Source organism: Cyanistes caeruleus, chromosome 15 (assembly GCF_971803275.1).
Source record: "Cyanistes caeruleus chromosome 15, bCyaCae1.hap1.1, whole genome shotgun sequence".
NCBI lineage: Eukaryota > Metazoa > Chordata > Aves > Passeriformes > Paridae > Cyanistes > Cyanistes caeruleus.
Genome location: NC_141715.1, coordinates 11,679,895 through 11,702,491, shown reverse-complemented (window position 1 = coordinate 11,702,491; position 22,597 = coordinate 11,679,895). Strand labels below are relative to the sequence as shown.

The 22,597-nt window shown below is 36.4% G+C and overlaps 1 protein-coding gene across 2 annotated transcripts in view; it reads right to left on the bottom strand.

Annotated features, from left to right (window-relative positions):
* Positions 1–22,597, bottom strand: part of GABRG2 (gamma-aminobutyric acid type A receptor subunit gamma2) — a 62,454-nt gene that overhangs the window by 25,123 nt on the left and 14,734 nt on the right. For both annotated transcript variants that reach the window (XM_086851642.1, XM_086851641.1), the window contains exons 2-6: positions 12,777–12,925; positions 11,035–11,102; positions 10,066–10,286; positions 7,267–7,349; positions 6,443–6,580 (exon numbers count right to left, since the gene is read on the bottom strand). In XM_086851642.1, coding sequence (XP_086707768.1) covers positions 6,443–6,580; positions 7,267–7,349; positions 10,066–10,286; positions 11,035–11,102; positions 12,777–12,925 — 659 coding nt within the window. The remainder of the gene's footprint in view (positions 1–6,442; positions 6,581–7,266; positions 7,350–10,065; positions 10,287–11,034; positions 11,103–12,776; positions 12,926–22,597) is intronic.

Sequence of the window (22,597 nt, the reverse complement as noted above, 5' to 3'; positions counted from 1 at the left end):
CCTTCCTGTCTGCTCTCTCCTGTCTGTCCTGGGAAGCCTTGTTTTGTCCCTGTAGACTTCCCTGTCTCTACAGGGATTATATAAGGATAAATGGTATTAAGGCGTTCTTATTTTGCAGTTCTAAAGAAGTACACATACACAGATCTTGGAAGTCTGCGTGACAGGGAGGATTCAAAATGCTGTTTACTGAATTAGTTTGTTTATTCAATCACGTAAAATTTCTTGTATATTTTTATTGCCATGCAACTAACCAACTGAAAAAAAAATAAACTATATAAAAGGTAGGGAATGAAGAAAATTGTATTTCTGTTTTCCTGTTTGAAGACATGATCCTGAAACATAGATTATTTTCATTGAACCAATTGTTCAACAGTTGAACTTTAGTAAATATTCATTAATTAATATGATTTGATGCATGACTGACCAGCAGGAGTAGGTGGATTATTTTAGGAAAAATTTGTTGTTCTGTTCACATTTTAGAAATCTCTTATCCATTATTCTCTAAAAGAATATGCAAGTGTAGTTACCTTAGACTGGTTTTTATCCTCTAAGAGCAATATCAAACTGTTGTAGGCTGCCAACATAGCTGAGCTCCTTCTCACAGAATTGTGTGTAACCTGGTTAATGGTATGATATGAAAGTAAAATAATCTAACTCCTCCTGTTTTCCTTCAGATGATGATATTTGGATGCAGTAATGTGGTGCTTCATGAAAGTTAAAATAAGGGAGGGTTTGAATTAAAAACAGAAAAATAATTAATAAGCAAAAATATTCCCTGTTGACTCTCTTACTAGGATAGGTGGCTATTCATAATGGGAATAAAATCTTAAGGTGTAGCTATTAAGGTATTTAGAGTTATCTTAAGGATATTGGCTTAGAATTGATGATTTCCATTGAGACAGCAAACATAAAAAATAAGCCTTTCAGTCTATTGTATCTTTCTTCAGCTTTAAATGTTTCACTGTCCTACAGAGACAGTATTCTTTTAGTAAGCATGTTTAAGGTAATAATTTAATATAGCTTTTTCAAAAATAAGGATATTAAGATAAATACCTTCCCATACCATAAAGAGAACAATAACAACACACAGAACACTTTAATAGTCATCTGGGTTTTCTGACTTACAGCTTATGTCATTATTTGCTCCTCTGCAAAGTGGATACAGAGATGTTTAAATTCTGCCAAAAGCAAGATGCAGGTAGTGGTACCTTGTACACATTCACTAGATCAAAATCTTCAGACAGGAGATGTTTTGAGTTCTCAGAGGGATCTCCCTGGCAATGCCATATGCTGTAGTCAACCCATCCTGGAACCTGAGGCTGTGTATGGGGCTGGCAGGGATTTCTAGGTGCAGTGGCAATCCACTTCTGCCCATTTTTAATGTCAGGACTATTTCTCAATGCAGATCTACAAATCTGTTTTGCAGCTGTCATATTTTGCCTCAATAAGAAGCAGAAGAAGACTCCTGGGGTTTTTTGAGCATTATGAAACCTCTTGGGACTGGATGTCTGCCAACAGTTCATTCATTAGAATACAACATTGAAAGAAAGTATAAAAGCCTGCAAACATATCCTCTTCCACAAAATAATAGCCCTGACCATATTTTCCTGATAAAACAGAAACCAAACCCAGATTTACTTATGTGGTTTAATAAATGCATAGAAAGATGAATATTTCATTACTGATTTATCAATTATGAGCAATACACTGTATTGCCTCTTTAATTGTCTCTCCAATTAGCTCTCTAAAAAATAGAAAAGGAAGAAAATTAAAAGTATTTACAGATATTGCCTGACCAGTCTTATGGCTCCTGTGTAGAGTTGTTGAGTTGCTATTTATTAGTCTTATAATGACTTTGTATCTAATTAAAAATTCAGGACAGGCTCTGTAAATAAGCAGTAGACAATGTCTGGTCTAAAAAAAGGAGCTACCCAGTCACAGAAATGAACTGTGAATATCAGAAACTCCATTTGTCCTGAATAATTGCACATTTACAAACTGTTTTGCATAGTAAAATATTTTGTATGTTCAAAACAACTGGAACAGTGAGTAGAAGTGTAATTTATCTAGGAGTTGTATGAAATTTATGGAAGGCTACTGATAGAAAGAATTTCAAGCTTAAAGCTACTCCTTTCCCCTTGGTCTGTGGTATGATTTCATAAACTCTCTGATTTTAGGGTGTGCACTATTTTCCTAAAGTCTCTCTACCAGTGCTGATCATTCTAATGGTTTAAAAACAGTATGGTTGTTTTGCTCCTTTGATCATCCATAATATTTTCTTTCAGACTAGTTCCATATTTCCAAATATTTCCATAAGTCATGTTTTCTAAACTCTTTACTTGTTATATTCCCTTGCACTACCTCATCTTTCTCAAAATATTGCACATAAAAGTGATTTTTTTTTTTATTAATCAAGCAGAATGCAACAACCATTTGACATAAATTTTTCACTGTGAATATTTTTCCCAAGTCTACACACAATGCAGGTTTTTGCCATAATATCGTGTTCTCTGTCCTTTGTGGACTGCTACAGCACCCCAAAATTTTTTGCACAACTCCTGATGTTTTTATATTTGTGCAGTTTATTATTTCCTTCCTACAATCTTTCCCTCTTTAAATAAGGTAACTAATTACAAATTTTGGGATGTCCTATTTTCCCAGAGTGCAATATGTCCTTGATATAATCCATGTCTGCATTATATTTTGCAAATCTTATACTTCTGTATCACTTGTTGCTTTCTTTGAAAGATTTATTCATAGCAGTGTGCATCCAAATTTTGAAAGTTGGCAAATTTTTGTTCTTGAGACTTTTCCATCAGTTCATCCCTTTTTTATTGGAGAATCTCATTGCCCCATTGATGGGGCCTTAAACTGTGAGCAAAAAGGTCACACACAAGAAATGGTGGTTCCTTAATAACATATGCACCCTTAGAGCAGTGATTATTGACATACATCCATAATGCAAAATATCTTATACCCATCTCAGTTCCTTAGTGTATGAAATCAACTGTAATAGCTTATATAACTCAGATGATATTAGGTCTCAATGTGTACTCTATTGGAAATAATCTAAACTAAACCAATCCTGTTTGCAAAAGTGATTATAGTGAAAAAGCAAAAAATATATGCAGGTAATGTATATGGACTATTTAGTTATTTTAATGAAATATCCATAGGGCAGAAGGTTTACAGTTAACTTTTTTTAAGAGTTCCTGCTATTAGTGGACAGTGGATTCCATTTGCTAAATTATTTCTTACTGCTTGGTCAGTGACTTTTGAAGAAAATTAAAGTTGCATATAAATGTTCTGTTTAGAAGGAAACAAGCTGGTAATTCAGGATGACTTACTTCAGATAAGAGAAGAAGAGGGATGGTTTCTAATATTCCAGTTGGATTTTTTTCAGCTGTAGCTGGGATTTGCTGGGATTTGCTAACTAAGGGACAGAATTCTGACATCTGGTCCTTTGAGTTAATCTTGTATTTCAGCAGTGCGTGCAAAGGAAGAGCAGCAGATAAATGTATTAATTTCAGCAGGACTATCAGGCCTTAGGAAGCTTACACTCAAACAAGCCTTGTCCTTCTCTGCACAAAACCCAGCCCGCGTGTTCAGCTTTGACGCGACAGAGACGGTGGTGGAGCTTGTAATGGCCAAACCTCAGCCATCCTGATTCTCTCTCCACACACAAAGCAAGCACAGCCCTCGAGGACCAGAAGGTTTTAGTTGCTGGGATGTATAAAGCTGGAAACAAGAATTTGTTTTGAAATTGAGTAAATCAAGAGAGTTTACTCCAGTTTCAAATGTCTTAACACTAGCTCCAAGATCCTTTTGTTCTCTTATTATTAAATTCACTATTCTCTAACACCCCTTCTTGTTCTGGTTTCTCTGGATTTTTTTTCACCTAAATTTAATTTTGGGTGAAGAGTTTTTGGGAGTACAGTATAGCCCTCTTTCCAACATCTCATTAATTTTTCCGTTGTCTCCTTCACTGTAGCTCAGATTCTATCTCCACCAAAGCACTGGCATTGGTTTGTACTGAAATTCTGCACTGAAAGTAACTGCACAAAGTGTCAAGATTATTTTACCTGTGTGGGTACTCAGACATTTAAGTGGGGCACTCAGGCTGCACCTAGGTTGCTAATAAACTTGGAATCGTTTTTTTGTCCTTTTCATGAAACTATTGAAAATCTGCACATGCTAAGAGTGTAATTATTGGTAGAGTGTGGCTGAGGAATACTGGATGCAATGAAGGTGCCAGTATGCTAATAAGTCACTTATTACACATGCTAATAAGTCACTTAAGGAAGCCATGAAGACCCTTTAGGCTCTGCTGGCTTTAAGAAAATATTTGTAGTAAATAGATCAGATTCATGTCAACCTCTGTGTTATTGGGTTCTTCCCCACTTTCTAAATATTTAGATGCTACACTTAGGTCAAAATAAAATCTGGTTTTGCATATCTGTTGTTATAAAATCAAAATGAGCAATGAAAATCATACACAGGGTAACTGCAGCAGAAGAAATACACACACTAGACATTTTTCCAAACTTTTATACACAGCAGGCATGTGAAATCAGCAGCAGCAGGCTGAGTAGCTTTCATGTGCTTTTTGACTTAGGAATTGAGTGACAACTTTTCACTGCTTTAGAGTGCATATTATCTGCTAATGACTTTATTTTAATGAAAATAAAATGGACTGGTGTGTGTCATCATATTAAAAACTATAGATGCTGCATTATGGGAGTACTCCAGGTAAATACTAAAAGCTTGAATGATTATACAATGAAAGAAAGATTTTCTTTGCATGAGAAAGAGATTTTTAGTTCTTTTGTGTCTTACTGTTTATTTCCCAGTATTCACCTTGTTCATACTAACAAAATATTAGAGAATGCTTTTGAATCCCCAGTGCACTAAATCAGGGTATAGGAAGCTTGTAGCATGTTAAGATTTTATTATTTTCTGTCTCTGGTCAAAAAAAAAAAAAAAAAAAAAAAAAGTTGATCAGAGAATGGCTCAAGCAGAAAATAGCAAATAGAAGAAACTCAAATTAAGGCTGGAATATAGTTATTTTTCAACGTGGACAGGCTGAGACTGGAAGCACACCTGGGTGCAATGCTGCCATTTGTGCTGTCTGAAGGGAGATATATTTATTGCTGCTTACATCTTTGCCCTGTGTGATGGTTGTTATTGGCAGCTACGACTTGCAAACATGCTGCTCTCCTGTCCTCTTTTGCAACTTAATGTTTGTCTTCCTAAGAAAATGAGAAAAGTTAAATGCTTTCTTGAATACTTGACTAAATACCTTCCTCGGATAAAATAGCAGAAGACTCCATGAGGCTTAAATTTCTGCATTCTGGTTTTGCCCTGCTCATGAGACTGAACACATCATTGGTGCTTAATGTCCAGAGACTCAGGAGTTGGAACTTGAATTAATTCTCCATCTCTTTGCTTTTTCTCCTGTGGAACATACAGCAGGCTCCTCTCAACTCTGGTGTATCTCACTTTCCTTTTTGTATATAACAGCAATGCTGGCCTTTTATTTTAGAAATAAAATGGGTGGGGGTACTTCTGAAGTCATCATAAATACAAATGTCTGAATTTAAATTAAGATTCTTGCCAGAACTATAAAGTAAGGTAAAAATTGGAAGCAGCCTGAAAAAAAACCCAACCTGCTTGCATTTCATTGTTTTCTTTTTGAAAGTAAGAAATGAAAGATATCATGCACATACAAGAATATTAATATGCAGTTCCTCTTTACATCCCTCCTCATTGTCACTGGTTTTCTTTCCACTGAGAAATAAAACAATATATATGTCTAAAAAATATTTTTTCTTTCAGTTAGTAGGGTTAAAATTGTATTTTTAAACACTGAGTACTTCCTCATTTATCATTCTTAATTCCATTGCTTGTTTCCAAGGAGATAGAAATATGAAGGAAAGGCATCTGAGACTGATTTGTAAGGCTTTTTTCTTTAATGAGAGTTGAACATGCCTTATTTTAAGGAACAAAGTAAACTTGGAGCCTCTGTAGTAAAGAGGTTGGCACTCTGAGTTTCATTTTTGTGCAGGATTACTTTCTGTGTCTGGCAGTGGGGAGGGGATTGTAAAATGTTCAGTGCAGTGTCAGATCATCCTTTAGTGCCTCAGTTTTCTGCACTGAAGCACTGAGAGTTCCCTCAGCCATCCACCCTTTGTAGTAGTGGCTTTCTCCTGACAGTCAAAAGTCTTTTTTGGAGGACAAGTATGGACAGTAGACAACAACTAGTCTTTTTTTCCTGTGAGGAGTTCAGAGATGCCAAATCCTGGATGGTTCCATCGATGTTGAAAAGCCTGTAATTGTTCAGTGCGGTGTAAATGCTAAGTTCTAACCAGAGATCTCTTTCTTGGTTTAATTCTGTTAATAAAATCCTAACTGAACCTGGAGGTAAACCCTCCAGTTGTCTTACCTGAAGTAGTCTTCACCACCTCAGTTGTGTTTCTTAGTCCTGTAAAGGCGAACTGGTAAAGCCTCCAGGAGCGGGTGTCCCCCACCTCCACCGAGCTGCGCTTCCACTGGTAAATGATCTCTTCTCTAGGGTAGCCATCTTATTGCAAAGGAAAATACAGAATGCTTTGTTTCATAGTCACTGATAGAGTTTAGGGTGCTCTGGGGAGTAAAAATACTACTATCTATTTCTGGAAGAAACTGGAGAAGCATATTGCAAGTAAATTATAGATACGTTTTTCTCAAGTTACTTACTATTACCTTTTACTTAATGTCACATTTCATTAATTATAAATTATATTAGCACTTGAGACAAATGTTTCAAAAATAGGTTTTTCACTTTTGTGGACCTAATAGGATGTAATTTTGCCCATCCTCCAGGTCAATCTGCAGCTGGACCAGAAATTCACAGCTTGATCTAACTGCAAAACGTCAAACTCTTGACTCAGCTGTGCAATAGTAAAACACCTGTGCACAGAGAGAAAGTGGAAGGCCAGAAAAACTTGATGCTGAAAGTAAAAATTTCTTGTTTTATGGTCAGATATAAGCATAAATTAATCACATATGGTCCAGAAATGTTGTAATTTTTTTATAGCAGTTCTTAATAATATTTGTGAACATATATGATACATGTACTGAAAAAAGATCAAAATAAATGTAAAAACCAGTGGGGTATGTCTAATTGAGTACATAACCTTCACTGACTCTTAAGTATGTAAAAATAAATTTATAATAAGAAGTTCAGTGTGGGTCAGAAAAAGGAATCTTTTTAAGCATGTTACTTACAGCTTGAAAATTCCAGTGGGCAAGAGTGAACATCCATTGGGAAGTTGTGTAACTGTAGCTGACACTCAGCATCAATTGTCAGCCTGAGAAGAAAGAGATCAGGATATAGGGAAGTTTGTCCTGAAAGCTACATCATGGCAAGCAAAGCAAAGCAAGATTCTTACTAATATGGATCTTGGCTATAAAATATACAAACATTATATATCTATGTCTATCTATACCTATCTATATCTATCTGTATCTATCTATATCTATCTATATCTATATCATCTATATCTATATCTATATCTATATCTATATCTATATCTACATCTATATATCTATATCTAGTAAACTATTGCTATCTATATAATTATTGGAATATTCCCAGCATAGGAAGAAATCATGGTTACTGATAAGCAATATTTCTTTTTTGGTTCTATAGAACCTGATCATCTACTTTCTGGACTGTGTAATGGAAGAAGGTAATAAAGTTCTGTTCCTGTGCATCTGAAATGGCAACATTACTCATGACTGACAAATCCATAAGTAGATATACATGTCATCTCATGAGCAGTGACAAATCTTTGTGTCACAACATGCCATAATGCACTAGGAAAATGTATTTTATGTGACAAAAATTCTATTTCAGAAATGATGGATAGGAGTCCAAATTTAGACATCTGCATTCAAGACAGCCATCTAGACTCCCTTCACAGCTAGTGCAGAGGCACTCTGAGGATACATTTCCTCTCACTCCAAAATAAGACATTTAAATTTAATCAGAAGAAAAATGTACCAAAAGGTGTTTGTCTCCACTGAATATTAGGAGAGTCTCCATGATTACTCAGGTAGTGTAGGTGCTGAGCTCAGGAAAAGACAATCACTTTTAGAAATCCCAAGTAAGATGACATGTACCCTCTGGTGTTCCTGCTAAAAACTCTGCCATTTTTCATTCACTCCCAGCCCAGCCCTGAGCTGAAGGATACCTGGACTTTGGAAGAGGGGGAAGAGGTAGGGTGAGAGATGGAAAAAGAAAAGGGTGGGGTAAAATGTTCGTTCCACAAGGTGTCTCTAGGAAAGCTGTAGATTTCTGGTTTTTGCTGATTCTGGGGTTTCTAAATGAAGAGCCCTGGTTTGTCTCCAGGTTTCTGAATGAAGGTGTTGTGGGAAAAGAACGCTGAGTCTCATCCTATGGGAATGCTGGATCAACCAAGTTAATGGAGTCCAAAGACAGCCTTTCTGCAGTAGGGATTTAGGAATACATTTAATTTCCCTGTCTCCCTTCCTCTTCTCATTTTCATCATCTTCAGTACCACAGATACTTGATTTCCTGCTGGACAGGGTGGTTCTTAAACCTGGGGGATGTGACTGAGAAAAATCAATCATCCCTTCAGGATCCCTCTTCAGGACAGAATCCCAGCTGTGGGATACTATCACATTTCATTTCTGAGTTAATCGAGGTTGAATCCTTGGTGCTTGCTGTGACTCACCAGCACAATTAAATATACATTCATAGCAGATACCTGTTTCCAAATTCTACCAGATACATCTCTTTCTAGTGAGAGAAACCAAGGAATTTGAAAAGAAAGGTAATAAAATCCAAACAGACAGTAGTGAAGCCAAGTCCAAATTTAACATTTGAAAAGTGGATCTAGGCTCATCTCTACCAGACTAACTTTGATTTGTATTGGATTTCAATTCTAATTATTCTATTATCTCTTCTGGAAATGCAATATGCAGGAAATGTAAAATAACTATGAAATAAAACTCCTTTTTATAATTCAGACAGTTGCAACATTAAAAGGTTGTCTTAACAAAAGCCTCACATCTATTCATTAAGATTATGAGTGCACTTTTTTTCAAAATGTTATTTTTGGCACCCAATAAAGTAAAACCAAAAAAAACTCTGGCAAAATTCAGTTGAAAACTCAGATAATCTTATGTCTATCATCTTTGATTCTATACTCTCATTTTAAATTATAAATTCTCTTGAAAACATGCTATGTTTATCTGTATTTTACATTAATCCAATTATATCACATGCAAGAAAATGTATTGAAAACCCCACAGGATTTTCACATTTAGGAAGTATCTTATGATCATTTGGAATATGATATTTGAGTTGTTACTTATGGCATATGCATACTTAATTATTGAAAAAGTAATTTGTCTTAACAGGAAAACTATATATGTGACTGAGGCACTTGGAGATGTTGAATATATCAAATTCAGATCCATGAAAATTTTGGTGGAATGGGGCATATCCATAGGTTTGAGTAAAATATTCAATGCTGGGATGGCAAAATCTTATTTGCCTAAGATATTTGAGGAATAAATTGGTTTTTCAGGGTGGAGTTTAATCTGGTTAAACTAATCAATTCAGAATAAGAGGCCTTAATAGCTTCTAGTATATCCTCTACTTAATTCAAGGATATTTCACATTTATCAGTTTAACACAATAAAAAGTAAAAGGGACCAAACCAAAGGCAGACAATAAAACATAGCAAAAAATAAATCATAGAAAGTGATGACTAATTAGTATAAAAATGCCTATATTAATGTCAGTATAAGAAGGTGACTATTGTGGAGCAAGACACTACAATCTGTAAGAAGAAATAAAATTTCTTATTGTGCCAATATAGAATAAATTTCATAGAACTGATATCTTCTAAATTCTTCCCTTTTCCAGGGTTGTTTACATAAATATATAGGAAAACACAATATTTTTTTCCTTCAGTTTAATGTCAAAAGACCCGAAATTCACAGGATTTTTTCTCTTTGGCTTTTCTTAGGAAAAATGAAATGAAAGTTAGGTACCTCAATGTGTACAAGACTCTGCCATCATTCCAGATCCTGAGCATCCTGTTAGGAGTTGTTATCCAATGAGCATCAGCCTTCTTGGAATTTCGGAAAAATGTGTCTGGTATCCAGATCTTCCCAACCATGTTACTGTTTAATCTGAGAACTTTTATGGTGCTGTTGAACTTCAGACGTCTGTCATACCACGTTTGGGCGAAAAATATATCAATTGTATATTCCTGTTGTGTTAACCAGAAATACTGATGAAAACACAGCACTCAGCATTCCACATAACTCCTGATATGCTTTCCTTAATTTCATATGAAAAACCTGGGAGCTACAGAAGGTGATACCAGACCTGATAAAACCAATCTCTTTTGGTGAAGTTTTGAGGCATGTTTTACCAGAGATTATTGTTTTAAAACAATTTATTATTTTACCATTAAGGGTAAAACTAAGGTGAAAGTGAGTGTTATATGCACTTAATTCTGTCCCCCCACATCTCAGCCCACACCTGCTCAGGTCAGAGAATTAATCATTTCCTTGGATCTAGGACAGAAAAAGCTTGAGCTGACTTAATTCCCTGTGTTAATCTCAGAAATGGTGAAGTCTCTGGAGAAGTTTTAGGCTTTTTACTTATTATCTCTTGGTGGGAAGAGTGTTAATATCCCTCATGAATGGTTTTCCTGATTTTGTAGAAATCTGGAAGCTCAGTTTTACCAGAGTTAAACTGCTGCAAAGCATTTGAAAGCAGAGCACATAAAAATGTGAGGATATGTTTGAATTAATATTTTCACAGTTTTTCAGCATAAAGCTCAGTTTTCTGGTTTGTACACAGTTACACCTCACAAAGTCCTCCCACCCATAATTAAAATGAGATTTACAAAATAATATAGGTATGCCACAACATTAAGAACTAGTGGAAGCTTTGTAATGTCCAAATGATGGAGACTTTGTAAGAAGGAAAATGGGTAATCCTTTACCTACCATATTGATAGCATTCACAGGGCCGATGCTATTTACATACATGTCAGTGTGAATTATTGTCGGTTTAACTGCAAGGGAAACAAAAGGAATCAGAAACCAACGAAGGTCAAAATCAACTACATGAAAGTCAAGCTTGAGCATGTTACTATGGTTTCTCTCCTTTGTGGTTGCCTCACATTTAAATGTGCGCATAAAATAAATACAGATTTGCAACAATGTCTTCAGTTTGAAAATAGTTGGAGAGGCTGTGAGACAAATTCTTACATCATTTATTCTATCAAAACAAATTCCCTTATGCTGTGAGAGCAAATACTGAAACCAGTGTTGAAAGCTTAGAGAGGCTCGTCTGACTGAGAGCATTTACATTTTGTGTCAGGTCACAGTAATGCATCAAAACAAAACACTATCAACAAAAGAAAACTGATTTCTCTTATGATGCCTTGCATCACTTGTTTTATTTTATAATGCCAAATGCAACATGACTGTTGTTAACCAGAGTAGGTGGCTGTAGATAAATAAAAATTCTGTGAGCCCAAAGACAAAAATACTTGAGGCTCTAAGGCAGAAATTAAGAATATTTGTTACATTAATTTATTTGGAAATTACTCCATTTCAGCTTTATTCTTCTTATATACCTTGGGTATGGCATGATTGTGTTTTTCCCAGACAATTTTAGGAATGCTTTACTTCCTTTCTGTTTCTAAAGTCTTGGTTTAAGTGAAGAAAAATTCCTCTGCTAATTTTCATTGTATACATACACTGAAGGTTAAAGACTCATGTTATCCTTCACTGTGAAAAATTCCTTAGTTTATAAGCCTCTATAAACTTGTTAGCTTCCTTCATTAACCTTGCTGCTCTCTGCTTTCCTCTATCTGCTTCATCCATGAAATCTGTGCCTTTTCCTATAATCTTATTACTGCTGTATCCTCTTCTGCAGAGGTATTGTCTGCCTGCTCAGTGCACCCACTGGGCTTCTCAAAATGACTTCCAGCAGTTCAGGGAGATTTTCTCCAAGTTGCCTCAGTAGTCAGTGGAGAGGAAGATTCCTCCAAAAGGTGATTCAGTCAAATAAGACTTCCATTCTGAGTCCAGGCTCAGCTCTATATACTTACATTGGAATCATCTGGGAAAACTGGCTTTGCTTGACTGCAGTTATCTTTAGTGAACCTCTTCCTCTGTGCCCAGTCCTGTCACCTCCTGCCCTGCTGTGATCTTTAGTGAACCTCTTCCTCTGTGCCCAGTCCTGTCACCTCCTGCCCTGCTGTGAGAGTGAGGGCCCAGGCTGCACCAGTCTGTGCAGGGCTGCTGCTGTTGGAGGCTCTGTATCCCTCACATCATACAAGGATTAGGCTGTATTAGCCTCTTTTTGGACTTTCTTTCCAAGGTATTATTTGTGATTCTCTAACAACATCTCTCAGGTACAAAACAGAAGAGAAAAACTTGCTTTATCATTCCCCAGAAGTTAATTTTTGAACATTCTATGCAGGTAAATCATCACAAGCTGCTTGATTCAGCAAATTATAACTCTCTTATTAGATGTCTTAGGATAGATTCAGCAATCTTAATTTATGTCAGCTTCCAAAACCGTGACTATTTTACATGCTTCTGATGTTTTTCTGCGTTGCATTTTATTCTCATCACTACTTTGAATGTATTCTGCTTCCTGAGTAGCATAATATGACATGAAAATTCTTTCTCTCCACTGTTTAATCAAAAGTTGTCTAAAAACAAAACCAACGTACCTCCTATGTCAGGTCTCAATTTGTTGTCGTATCCTTCCAGCAAGCCATTTAAAATAAGAGTCACATCACTCTCATGGACTTTGGGAGTCAAAACCCAAGTCTTATTTGAAGTGTAATCTTCATAATCATCATCTCCCTTTTGGGTGGAACTATTAAAGAAACAAAAATGAAGAAAATAAAAGCCTTGAAAAATACAAATTTGGAGGGAACTTCCTTGGAGGGCAACACACACACATTTTAGATTTTAATAATACAGTAAAAACATTTTAAAAATTTCCCATTTTCAAAATTAGACTCCCAGTACAGATGCCAAATAACAGCTGAGGTTACACTTCACTTTATCAGCATTTTCTTTTAGTACAGTTGAGATCACATTCTGTCTGTTCAGAGGAACATCAATGCTTATCACCTTTGTCATGGCTATTTTTTCTCTCATTGGCTCAGGTGGGACCTGTTATGAAACAAATCTGTCTCTTAGCTTATGCAACTCTCCACAAAAATATCACTTATTATGTACACATTCTGGTTGCTTTACTTCTATTGGACAGAATGATTTGGTGAAACACATTACTGACGAGACAAATAATTAGATTTATTCATACAGACTTCTCATGCACCTTTTCTCCACTCTCATGAACATGACTTTATTGGGCATTTGGAAAGTTGAGCACAGATTCTTGCCAAAGGTTTTCCTTTTCACTTTTGCTAACCAGAACCCACAGAGGATAAAAGTCTATCTGCTGGTGTTCTTCTGCTACTCAGAAATATGACAGCAGGTCTAATTCAACCTGCTCAGCACAGTAAAAAAAAGCACGTTCAGAGCCAGAATGTGTAGACTAGTCTTAATGGATGTTTTGTTTTCTCAAAATCAGTGCCTCCAGTTCTAGAGGAGAACATTGAAACTACTTTAGAATATGACATAATCAGATACTTGCATTTCAGAATGTTAATGGTAATCAGCTGAACAGTGCTAGGCAGCTGTAGGGTTTTTTGCATAATATGCCAATGCCCTTCTTTCCTGCCCTGCTTCTGTGACAAAGTTTGAAAGCTGCTGGCTAGATATGGAAAATCCTAATGATACTACAAATGTGTTCAGCCAGTGCATAGAGTTTGGATGCACATGGGTGAAAAGCAGAAAAATTAATTATTTTCCAGTTTCAACCAGAACCTGAAAAGGAGCAGGAAAGAGCACAGAGAAGCAAATTCTCGTGTGGGCTGGATCTCCTGCATGGCACACAAATTGCAAGAGACCCAGTTGGTCACGGTCATGGGTGCAGTAGTGAAGGGATGACTTGTCCCAGAGCCTGAGAGCACTAATGGTGATCTTCACTCAGCTGAGGCTGTGCCCCCTCGTCCCTATGGTGCTTTCCTCTGCATCCAGCTTGTACCTTCTCAGAGTGCAGGGCACAAAGGCTTTCCTGTACTGGGTGTTTAGGAGCTGTAAGCCAACTGCACAGATACAATCTCAGGAGGAAAGAGGCTTTGGGTTCTCTCTTCCCCTGGGCACAGCCTAACAGGAAATAGCTGCAGCTCTTTTTGCCTCTCAGTGTAGGACATTGCTTCCCAGGAGGTGCTGAAGGCACGGGGACATTTGAAGCACCCCAAGATTGCACAGGGCAGTAGCAGCTAGGATTGTGTAGAACAGATACAGAGCTGGTCTTGCTCTGAGATGAGCTTGGAAGCTGCTAATGAATGTGATCTACACCTTTGTTAGGTGTGCTGGACAGCAGCCACTGCCTGCAGCCTCCAGGCACCACCTCATCTGCCCTGCTCCAACCACAGGGAGCTTCAGCTTCCCCAGCCAAGAACTGCCAACCCAACCTCTTCATTCTGGCTGCACGAGCCTGGACCTGTAGTGTTTTATTAGGAATCAAAAGCAAAGTTTCAATTGGCAATATGGTCCATAGTATTCTGCTGGTACTGGAAAACAGGCCAATTTAATTAAATTGGGAGTTTGATGTTTTTTTATTCAGTTGTCTGGAGTTCAAAGATCTAATTGTAATTCAAAGAAACATAATTGAAGCTAAATTCTCTCTCCTGGAGGAAAGGAAATACTTCTAAATAAACTCTTTGCAAACAGAAGGCACTAGATTATATGTTTTCAAACTATGCAAAATGAATGAAGAAAAATAACTTCATTTATAAAAAACCTTATTCCTGTTTTATAACCAATTAAATAACCATTCTCTGAAAACAATATCTTTTTCTGAATGGAAAAGAAAAATAAATCAAATGCATCATTTCACAAAGGCAACATGTTGCTGAATATCAGTGCAATGAGAAAGCTTCTCATTCAAAACTCAAACCAGCTAATTAGCAGAGTCTGACCTACTAGACAGTGCAAGATCAGAAATACATTTGTCTAGAAGTTTTCTTAGATCTAGAACAACGTTACTGAACAGCAGCTCAAAGTAACTGAAACTTCCATTCCTTATTGGAAAGTATTTGTATGTCAGAAATAGCTGTTTGTGCATCTCTCATCTCCAGCCATTTGGGCACTCCACATCTCCAAAACCAGCAAATGCTTTATGAAATTATTGGGAGACAGAGGAGAGAGAACACAGCCTGTGCAGCTGGGGGAAAATGCTATGAATTCCAGTTTTATAAGAATTCCACAAGGATCATAAGCTAGCATGGCTATCCAATTTTCTGTGTAAGCCTGCATTCCAGCCAGAAAAATCAGAGGTGCTTCTCTATCCAAATAAGCAGAGCTTTAGCCATGCAATACCATTAATACAATGAAAATTATAATGACAAAGCCCTTTTCATCTCCTTAAGACTTTGAGATCAGTCCTTCTGATTATATGGCTGAAATTTTGCACGTGCTTTTAAAGTCCAACCCAAATTTGTTAAAGCCTAGATTATACCCAAATGCGTATTAAAATCTATTTTTATTATTCTGACAGCTAGAAATTTTCAAATCTAGTAATATAGATATGAAAAGAAACACATATTTACCTATTTGGAGATTAAATTATACTTTTTTGAAGGTTCATCTTTCAGACACTGATACAAAATCTCACCATTTGAGATATTCCCACTGTGATATCAATGCCACTGCAAGATGTCTGCAACACTGCTTTACATAAATCCTTAAATACATACATTTCCCTATTTGGAAAAGAGATTACTTAAGAGGGTCAGAACCCAAGCTTGAAACTTCAAGCCATAGAGTAATTAAAGTTAGAAGGCACTTTTGGAGGTCATCTGGCCCAGTCCCTTTTCAGTTTGCAGCTGAGTCTGCATGTGGTAGCTCTGATGGTAATCATTTACAAATATAGATTTATGTATGTGTAACCACAAATGTTTAACATTCAGGAGGCTCTTTGTCTCAAATTACTTGAAATACATCTTCACAAAGCAGGAAGAGGGCAGAAATAACTGGTGCTAATAAGCATTAATTTAGATCTGATTTTCTTAATAATATATGCAAAGATCTATAAAATGGTATTTCACTCTACAATTACATAAAAACCTCATTCTGCCAATAAGATTTTTACTATGTCAGAGGCTAAACAGGGTTGAACAAATGTTTTTTATGTTCCTTTCTAAAACAAACACCTAATCCTAATCCTGCATTGAAGTTGTTACTCCATTTATAATATTCATATAGCTCTTTTGAGTGCTCATTGGTGAGGAGTACCTTTAGTAACAAACTGAGGCTGATGCAAACTAAATGTTCAGGAACTTATTCTTCAGATCTTTGCCAGGGTGTTTGATCCACACATTTCTTTGCAATGCTCTCTGGGAAACATTTAATCATTCTTGGTGCAAGTGTAATCCCTGTGGGCAGAGGTACCTACTGCAGGTAGAGCTGGGGTCACCAGCCAAGGGAAAAAGGATTAATGAAATGATGCTCACTTCATTGTTATAGCCTTCTTTATGGGCCCCTTAGCACTAAAGGCATTATTTCTACATTAAAATTGTAGAAAACTATATCTCTGCTGGGAAATCACTGATGCATTAGGAAAACAATTTTTTCCATCTTCTTTATTGATCCTTCTTCAGAAGACATGGTCAAACCCATTACTTAAATGTTTCATTAATGTGCTGATACACCATTCTCTTAGCAACCCAAAGTCACAGAAGTCCACATTATGGTTTGGGAATCTTTTTTTATTTTTTAGTTTTTAATAGATTCAGCATGATCTCTTTTGTGCTTTCATTTCCCATGATGTAAGTTTGATGCCTATGTAAAAATAATCCACACTTTAGTAAAACTTAACAAATAATTATATTAATGGTATATAATTTTCTTACATTATTATGCTTTCAAGCCTTGTGTCTTAAATTCTTCAGTTGAAAAATATCAAGCATAGGTTACTCATTTCAAAACTACTTTGTTTTAGTTAATTGCTATCATAAAGTGAACACTATAACTTTGGATGGTCTCTGCTGTCATCTCTATATCAGAGACATTCTAATATGATTTCCAGGAGAATCATATGCAATGCTTCTTGGAAAGACACTACCATGTGTTGGTAGAGATAGGCCATGCATTATTTAATATCACAGACAACAGCAATAATTTTACAGTCTAAACTGGGGGACAGATTGAGCACATCTTATTTAATAGTGAGCAATAACTCACAAATGATATCCCTTTGAAATAAGGTATTATTTCCTAATGCAGAAGAACATGATTTTCACAACTTGTTATTAGAAGTAGAAAGGAAAGGATACTCTGTTCTGGCCAATAAAAAAACCTTCCATGGCTGGTCAGTCTTTCAGCCTTCCAATATGAGGTCATATATTAACTCATCAAAATCTCTGTAGTTCCAGTGACTTTAAATAAGTTAGGCCAGTTTGTTTCTGCTGTGGCTCTGTCCTCTAATTTTTCTGAATATACAAAATTAATTTTAACTATTACCAAGAATTTTGTTGTGAAACTTCACCTAAGAGTTTATTGCTAATATTAAATTGTTGTTTACATGCAGAATCAGAGTAGCCACTAAGCACCTAAAGAGAAAGACCTACCTGTAGCAGTACTGAATAGCTAATTACTGAATAATTTAAATCTAATTTAAAAACTTAAGCTTATTTATCAAAAAATCTGGGCAATTTCATCTTCTATGCAAAGTAAGCTATGGAGCTTTCAGCAAAGATTTAATAAACAACTTGAATATAAATTGAGTTTTCCGTTGAAAGCACCAATGTTTTCTACCTGTCAGGGAAGAACTGAAACAAGGCTTGCCAGCTCACCTGTTTAACTAGCACTGTTTAATTTAATGAAGAGTCAAGTTCGATTCATTCTCTGATGTGCATAAAAAATTACCCTGATCTATGGGTCATACATTATTCATGGTGATAATATGGTCAGTGGGAAGGAAAGATGTATTCCAGGTTCTCTCTGTGGATACAGAGATGCTGGATGCAGATGTGACGTGTGAGTATGTGGAGATAGCAGATGTGGAAGAGAATACAGCATCTCTGGAAATCTAAGTGTCTAAATTCTCCCTTGTTGACTCACATTTTAAGTAAAGGTATCTTGACTGAAGCAGAGAATGTTTTCACAAAGCTGTGCCACAGATTCTCTTGTCCTGTTTGTGTTTGTGTTTCTGTTCTGTACATCTGTGTTTAAATCCCACGGCTATGCACAGGACTGAGTTTCTGTTCTTGCCATAAAAATGGCACTTATTTTCTCTTTTACTACTAAATGTTCATCACAAATACCCAACCTCTGATTTTATTTGGACTGCAAATCATGTAATGCAAAGATTAGTCTCTTCCCAAATCATTTCCCACATCAAAGATGGAAACTCAGAGGCTTTTCTTAGAGAGAAGATCCAATCAGTTATCAGAAGTTCCGTAACAGATAATTAAGTTGAAAAATTTGGACTAAGGAATCACTGAGAAACTGTCTGGTACTACCTTCACCTAGAGTTGGGGTGCTGCTGCAGCTACGATTCTGGATGAAACTATAGCACTGCTTCTGCTGCAGCTATCATTCCATGTACTACTCAAATTAGGCAATGTAGTTAAAATCTTGGCATGAAATGATTATTTAAAACAAAGCAAAGCTAAATTTTTCTCTCATGTCTAAGTCACAAAGGGACTGAAGCACAAATGAAAATAATTATTAAAAAGAATATTACAGTTGTCATAAAGAAATAGGTACAGCTGAAACAGATTATTGGACTGAGCACACAAGTCTCAAAATGTATTTTTAAGAGCCAGAAATTAGTAGAGGAGCACAAATGAATGCTCCCAGCAATGACTTCTCAGTCATCTTTACTGAACATGAAGGCCCCAAATTGCCAGCAATCAGTCATTTCTGAAAGCTGTGCCTGCCTTGAGATTTAGAGGCTGCCTGGATTCCTGTGACCATTTACACTCTGTTCCCCTGAAGAGATGATACCTGGAAACACAGCACCAATGGACTGTGCTGTGGATTTTACAAACTTTCCTGTAAGAATATTATTCAGCAACTCCCAGCACCCTCACTTGTGCTTGTCAAACATTTTGAGAAAAGCAGACCAGTTCTTAAATCTCTTCACAGACTTCTAAAATATTATATGCCAGTGGTGGTTTTGTATTAGTGTGTATAAAACTGTCGATCACAGCAGACTGGTTTATCTTACAGTCCTTCTACATCTTGCCCAAGACATGCACTCACATTAACTACTGCACTTAAGATGAAATAAATTTTCAGTCTTTGTAACAACTGTTAAAGCATCTATTTTCCATATTTTCAGAATCAGCTGAATTTGACTACAGCAAGAGTTTATAAAGAAAGGCTTAAAATGAAAAATTTAACTTGGTTTATGTTTTGCTTCATTCTTGTCAGTTCAGGAAAACACTTTTTAAAAAAAGCCCTTTGGAGTGCATTTATTGAGAGTGCTAACAATAAAACTTCTGGTTTGCAATATTTATGGTGTTTTCTAGTTCACTGTGCTGAAAAATTGTAGTGCAATTTTTGCATTGCACTACTGATTGGATTCAAGTCATGAGTCACCATGAGGGTTATTGTCCCTTTTAAAATATTTCTAGTTTCAACAAAATGGGCTCACAGCCAGTTGTCACAAAAATTACCAGAAACAGAGACCAGTGTTAGCAGCCCTGGCAAAGAACCAAAAGCTGAAATGTGGCACCCAGTCTAGAATCTGTTTCTTCAGGAAAACATTGAGGTATATAGTTAAATAACTTGGTGAGGGATATACATCTCCAGGTCTATCAGAAGAGATTTGTGTTATTAACCAAAGCTCAATTACACCACAATATAAAACTCGTGGGTATGGAGAGGAATTGTATGTTACCCCCAGGGAGGATAGCAAAGTGTAAAGAGATGAAGGAAACTTTAGGCCAGTGAGGAATAGAAAGATAATTATAGAAACAAGCATGCATCATTCATTTTGAATAGCCTGAGCTTGAAGTGCAGCATTTATAGTTACTAGAGCTCTGGAGGAGTCTGAGATGTGATCAGATGATTCAGATAAGCCTCCATAACTTAAGATATAATTTAATTTATATTTTTTTAGCTGGAATTTTGTATGACTATATTTCTTTATATTTTATTTACTGGAGGTTATATAATCTACTTCTTTATCTGTTTTCACTGTGGTTATGGACACTCGTGTTAGCAGTGAGCAAAAAATTAGAAACAAACAGAAAAGAGAGAAAAGCTATCATAGGGTTAGCTTGTTCAGCTTTATTTGAAAGTATCTAGCTATAGCTAAGTGTAAAAGTTTTAATCTTGGAATTATGTGAACCTCAGAAGGTTTCTTTTTTGTTTTACATTCTTCTTTTTACCTCTCCTCTCCCATCACCTTCTCTCCTTTTTTTATTCTTTTTTTAACAATTCTATGCATCTCTGAATGTGAAATCTAAGGCACTTGGAGCATGAATTTTGCCTGTTGTTATTACTCAGCTCCTGCAGATTTCCACTATAGTTTGCAAATCTCAAGAGAAGGAGTAAACAACCATTACTGAAATGTGATTTGACTAGGTCTGTTCTATCTTGAGCTCACTTCACTTTTTCTGTCTGTGTTTTATTGCATATAATTAATTGTCATCTGTTAGTATTCCATGTTATATCTCTTCCTCAATGATGTACATTGCTGTTATAAACAATTGCTCTAAAATCTCACTATAAATTAAAAACTTCAATTATCTTCTCAGTGAGTAAGATTTAGAAAACATGGATGCCCTCCAGCCATCTATTTAAACAACATTACCTGAAAACCCCCAATCCTATTGCTCAATTACATATGAGAAATGAAAAAATAGGTTCTTGTTCTGAAATACCCTATGAGGCACTCATGTTTGTGGTTTTTCAAAATTCTTGCACATTTTTTTCCTATATTTTGTCTGCATGGTAATTCTACCCAGAAGGAAGTCACTTCTGGAATCAATCACTCATGATGTAGTCATCTTCTCATCACTATATTTCAATGTTTAACAACAAACATGTGAGGTGCTAGAAATGTCAGCAGTTTTCCTTATTGAGTAACACTCCTGAGCATTTTTTTAAAATTTAAAATACTTTTTTAAAAAAAAAATTGGTCTACCAGCATGAGCTATAAATTCAAGTTAGTCTGAACATAAATTCAAGTTAAGCTGAATATAAATCCTTATTAGAATTAAATCTATCAGAATATTTTCATTCTCATCTTCTACATCTCAGTGCACAGAAGAGCACTATAATGAAGTGTTCCTGGTGCTGGGCCAGGAGCCAGGAACATAGAATGCTTAACCCAGCTAAAGGACTAGTGTCCTACTTGCTGTGCTAAGCCAAGTGATATCTTCTCTGCATTTAAGTGCATTTTTACATTAATAAGCACATAAATGTCCCTTATTACTTGTGTTTGATGAAAACTGGGTATGATGCTAAACCATCTCATGATGGAGGAGGAAACAATCCCTAACTATTCCTTAGGGAATGACTTTGCATTGTGCTTACCAGCAATATACTGTTGGTAAAGCAAGTGGGTCAGATAAGTCCTCAGTGTTTAGGGAGCCAGTCAAAGATAGATAGATAGATGTGAAACTATTCTAAGTGTATTAACAATTGTTTCTTCTCTCAGATCATGGAAGTATCATCAGTGGAATGTTTTTGAAATGTGTCTGAAGAAAGAGCTGAATGAACAGAAAATAGCTGCTCAATACATGTCTTTAATTACATCATGATATAGCTAACTCATTCACAAAATAAGAGTAAGCAAATTGTGGAAATTAAACCTTTTTTGTTGTTTCTTTTTAAAACAATGCTTCTGATTTAACTTCATTTTTAATGCATGGTAACCAATAGTAACCCATGTGTTCCCACATAAACCAACTTATATCATGCAAGACGCTGTTTGCACTCATGCTGATAAAACAGACTGTGCAGGGGTGGATGTGGAATTTAGTTCTGATAACAGGGTAGATGTGTGATACATTAAGAATGTAAGTGGCAAACTAGTGTCTCTATGTCAGCTGAGTAGGGAAATCGTCAACAAGTGCTCTGCAGTTCCTCTGTGGGAATTATTTGTTTTGCTGGACCTTCTTTGGTGGTAGGTACTGTCAGGATGGCTTCATGTCAGGGTTTCCATAGTCCTGTGGGACATGTAAGCATGCCAGCTTCTGGGTAAGGACTGCCAGCACATCTGCTCTAAAATGCACCCAGGCAGGGATTCTCAGCTCACCCCATGCCTGTTTAACCTGGAGGAAAGGAGGTTTAGGGTGGACCTTCTCACTCCCTACATCTCCCTGACAGGAGCCACGTGGGGGTCAGTTTCTTCTGCCAGGGAACAAGGGATGGCACAGGAGGAAACAGCCTCAGGTTGCACCAGAGGAGTTCGGATGTTAGGAAAACCATCTTCACTGGAAGGGTTGTCAGGCAC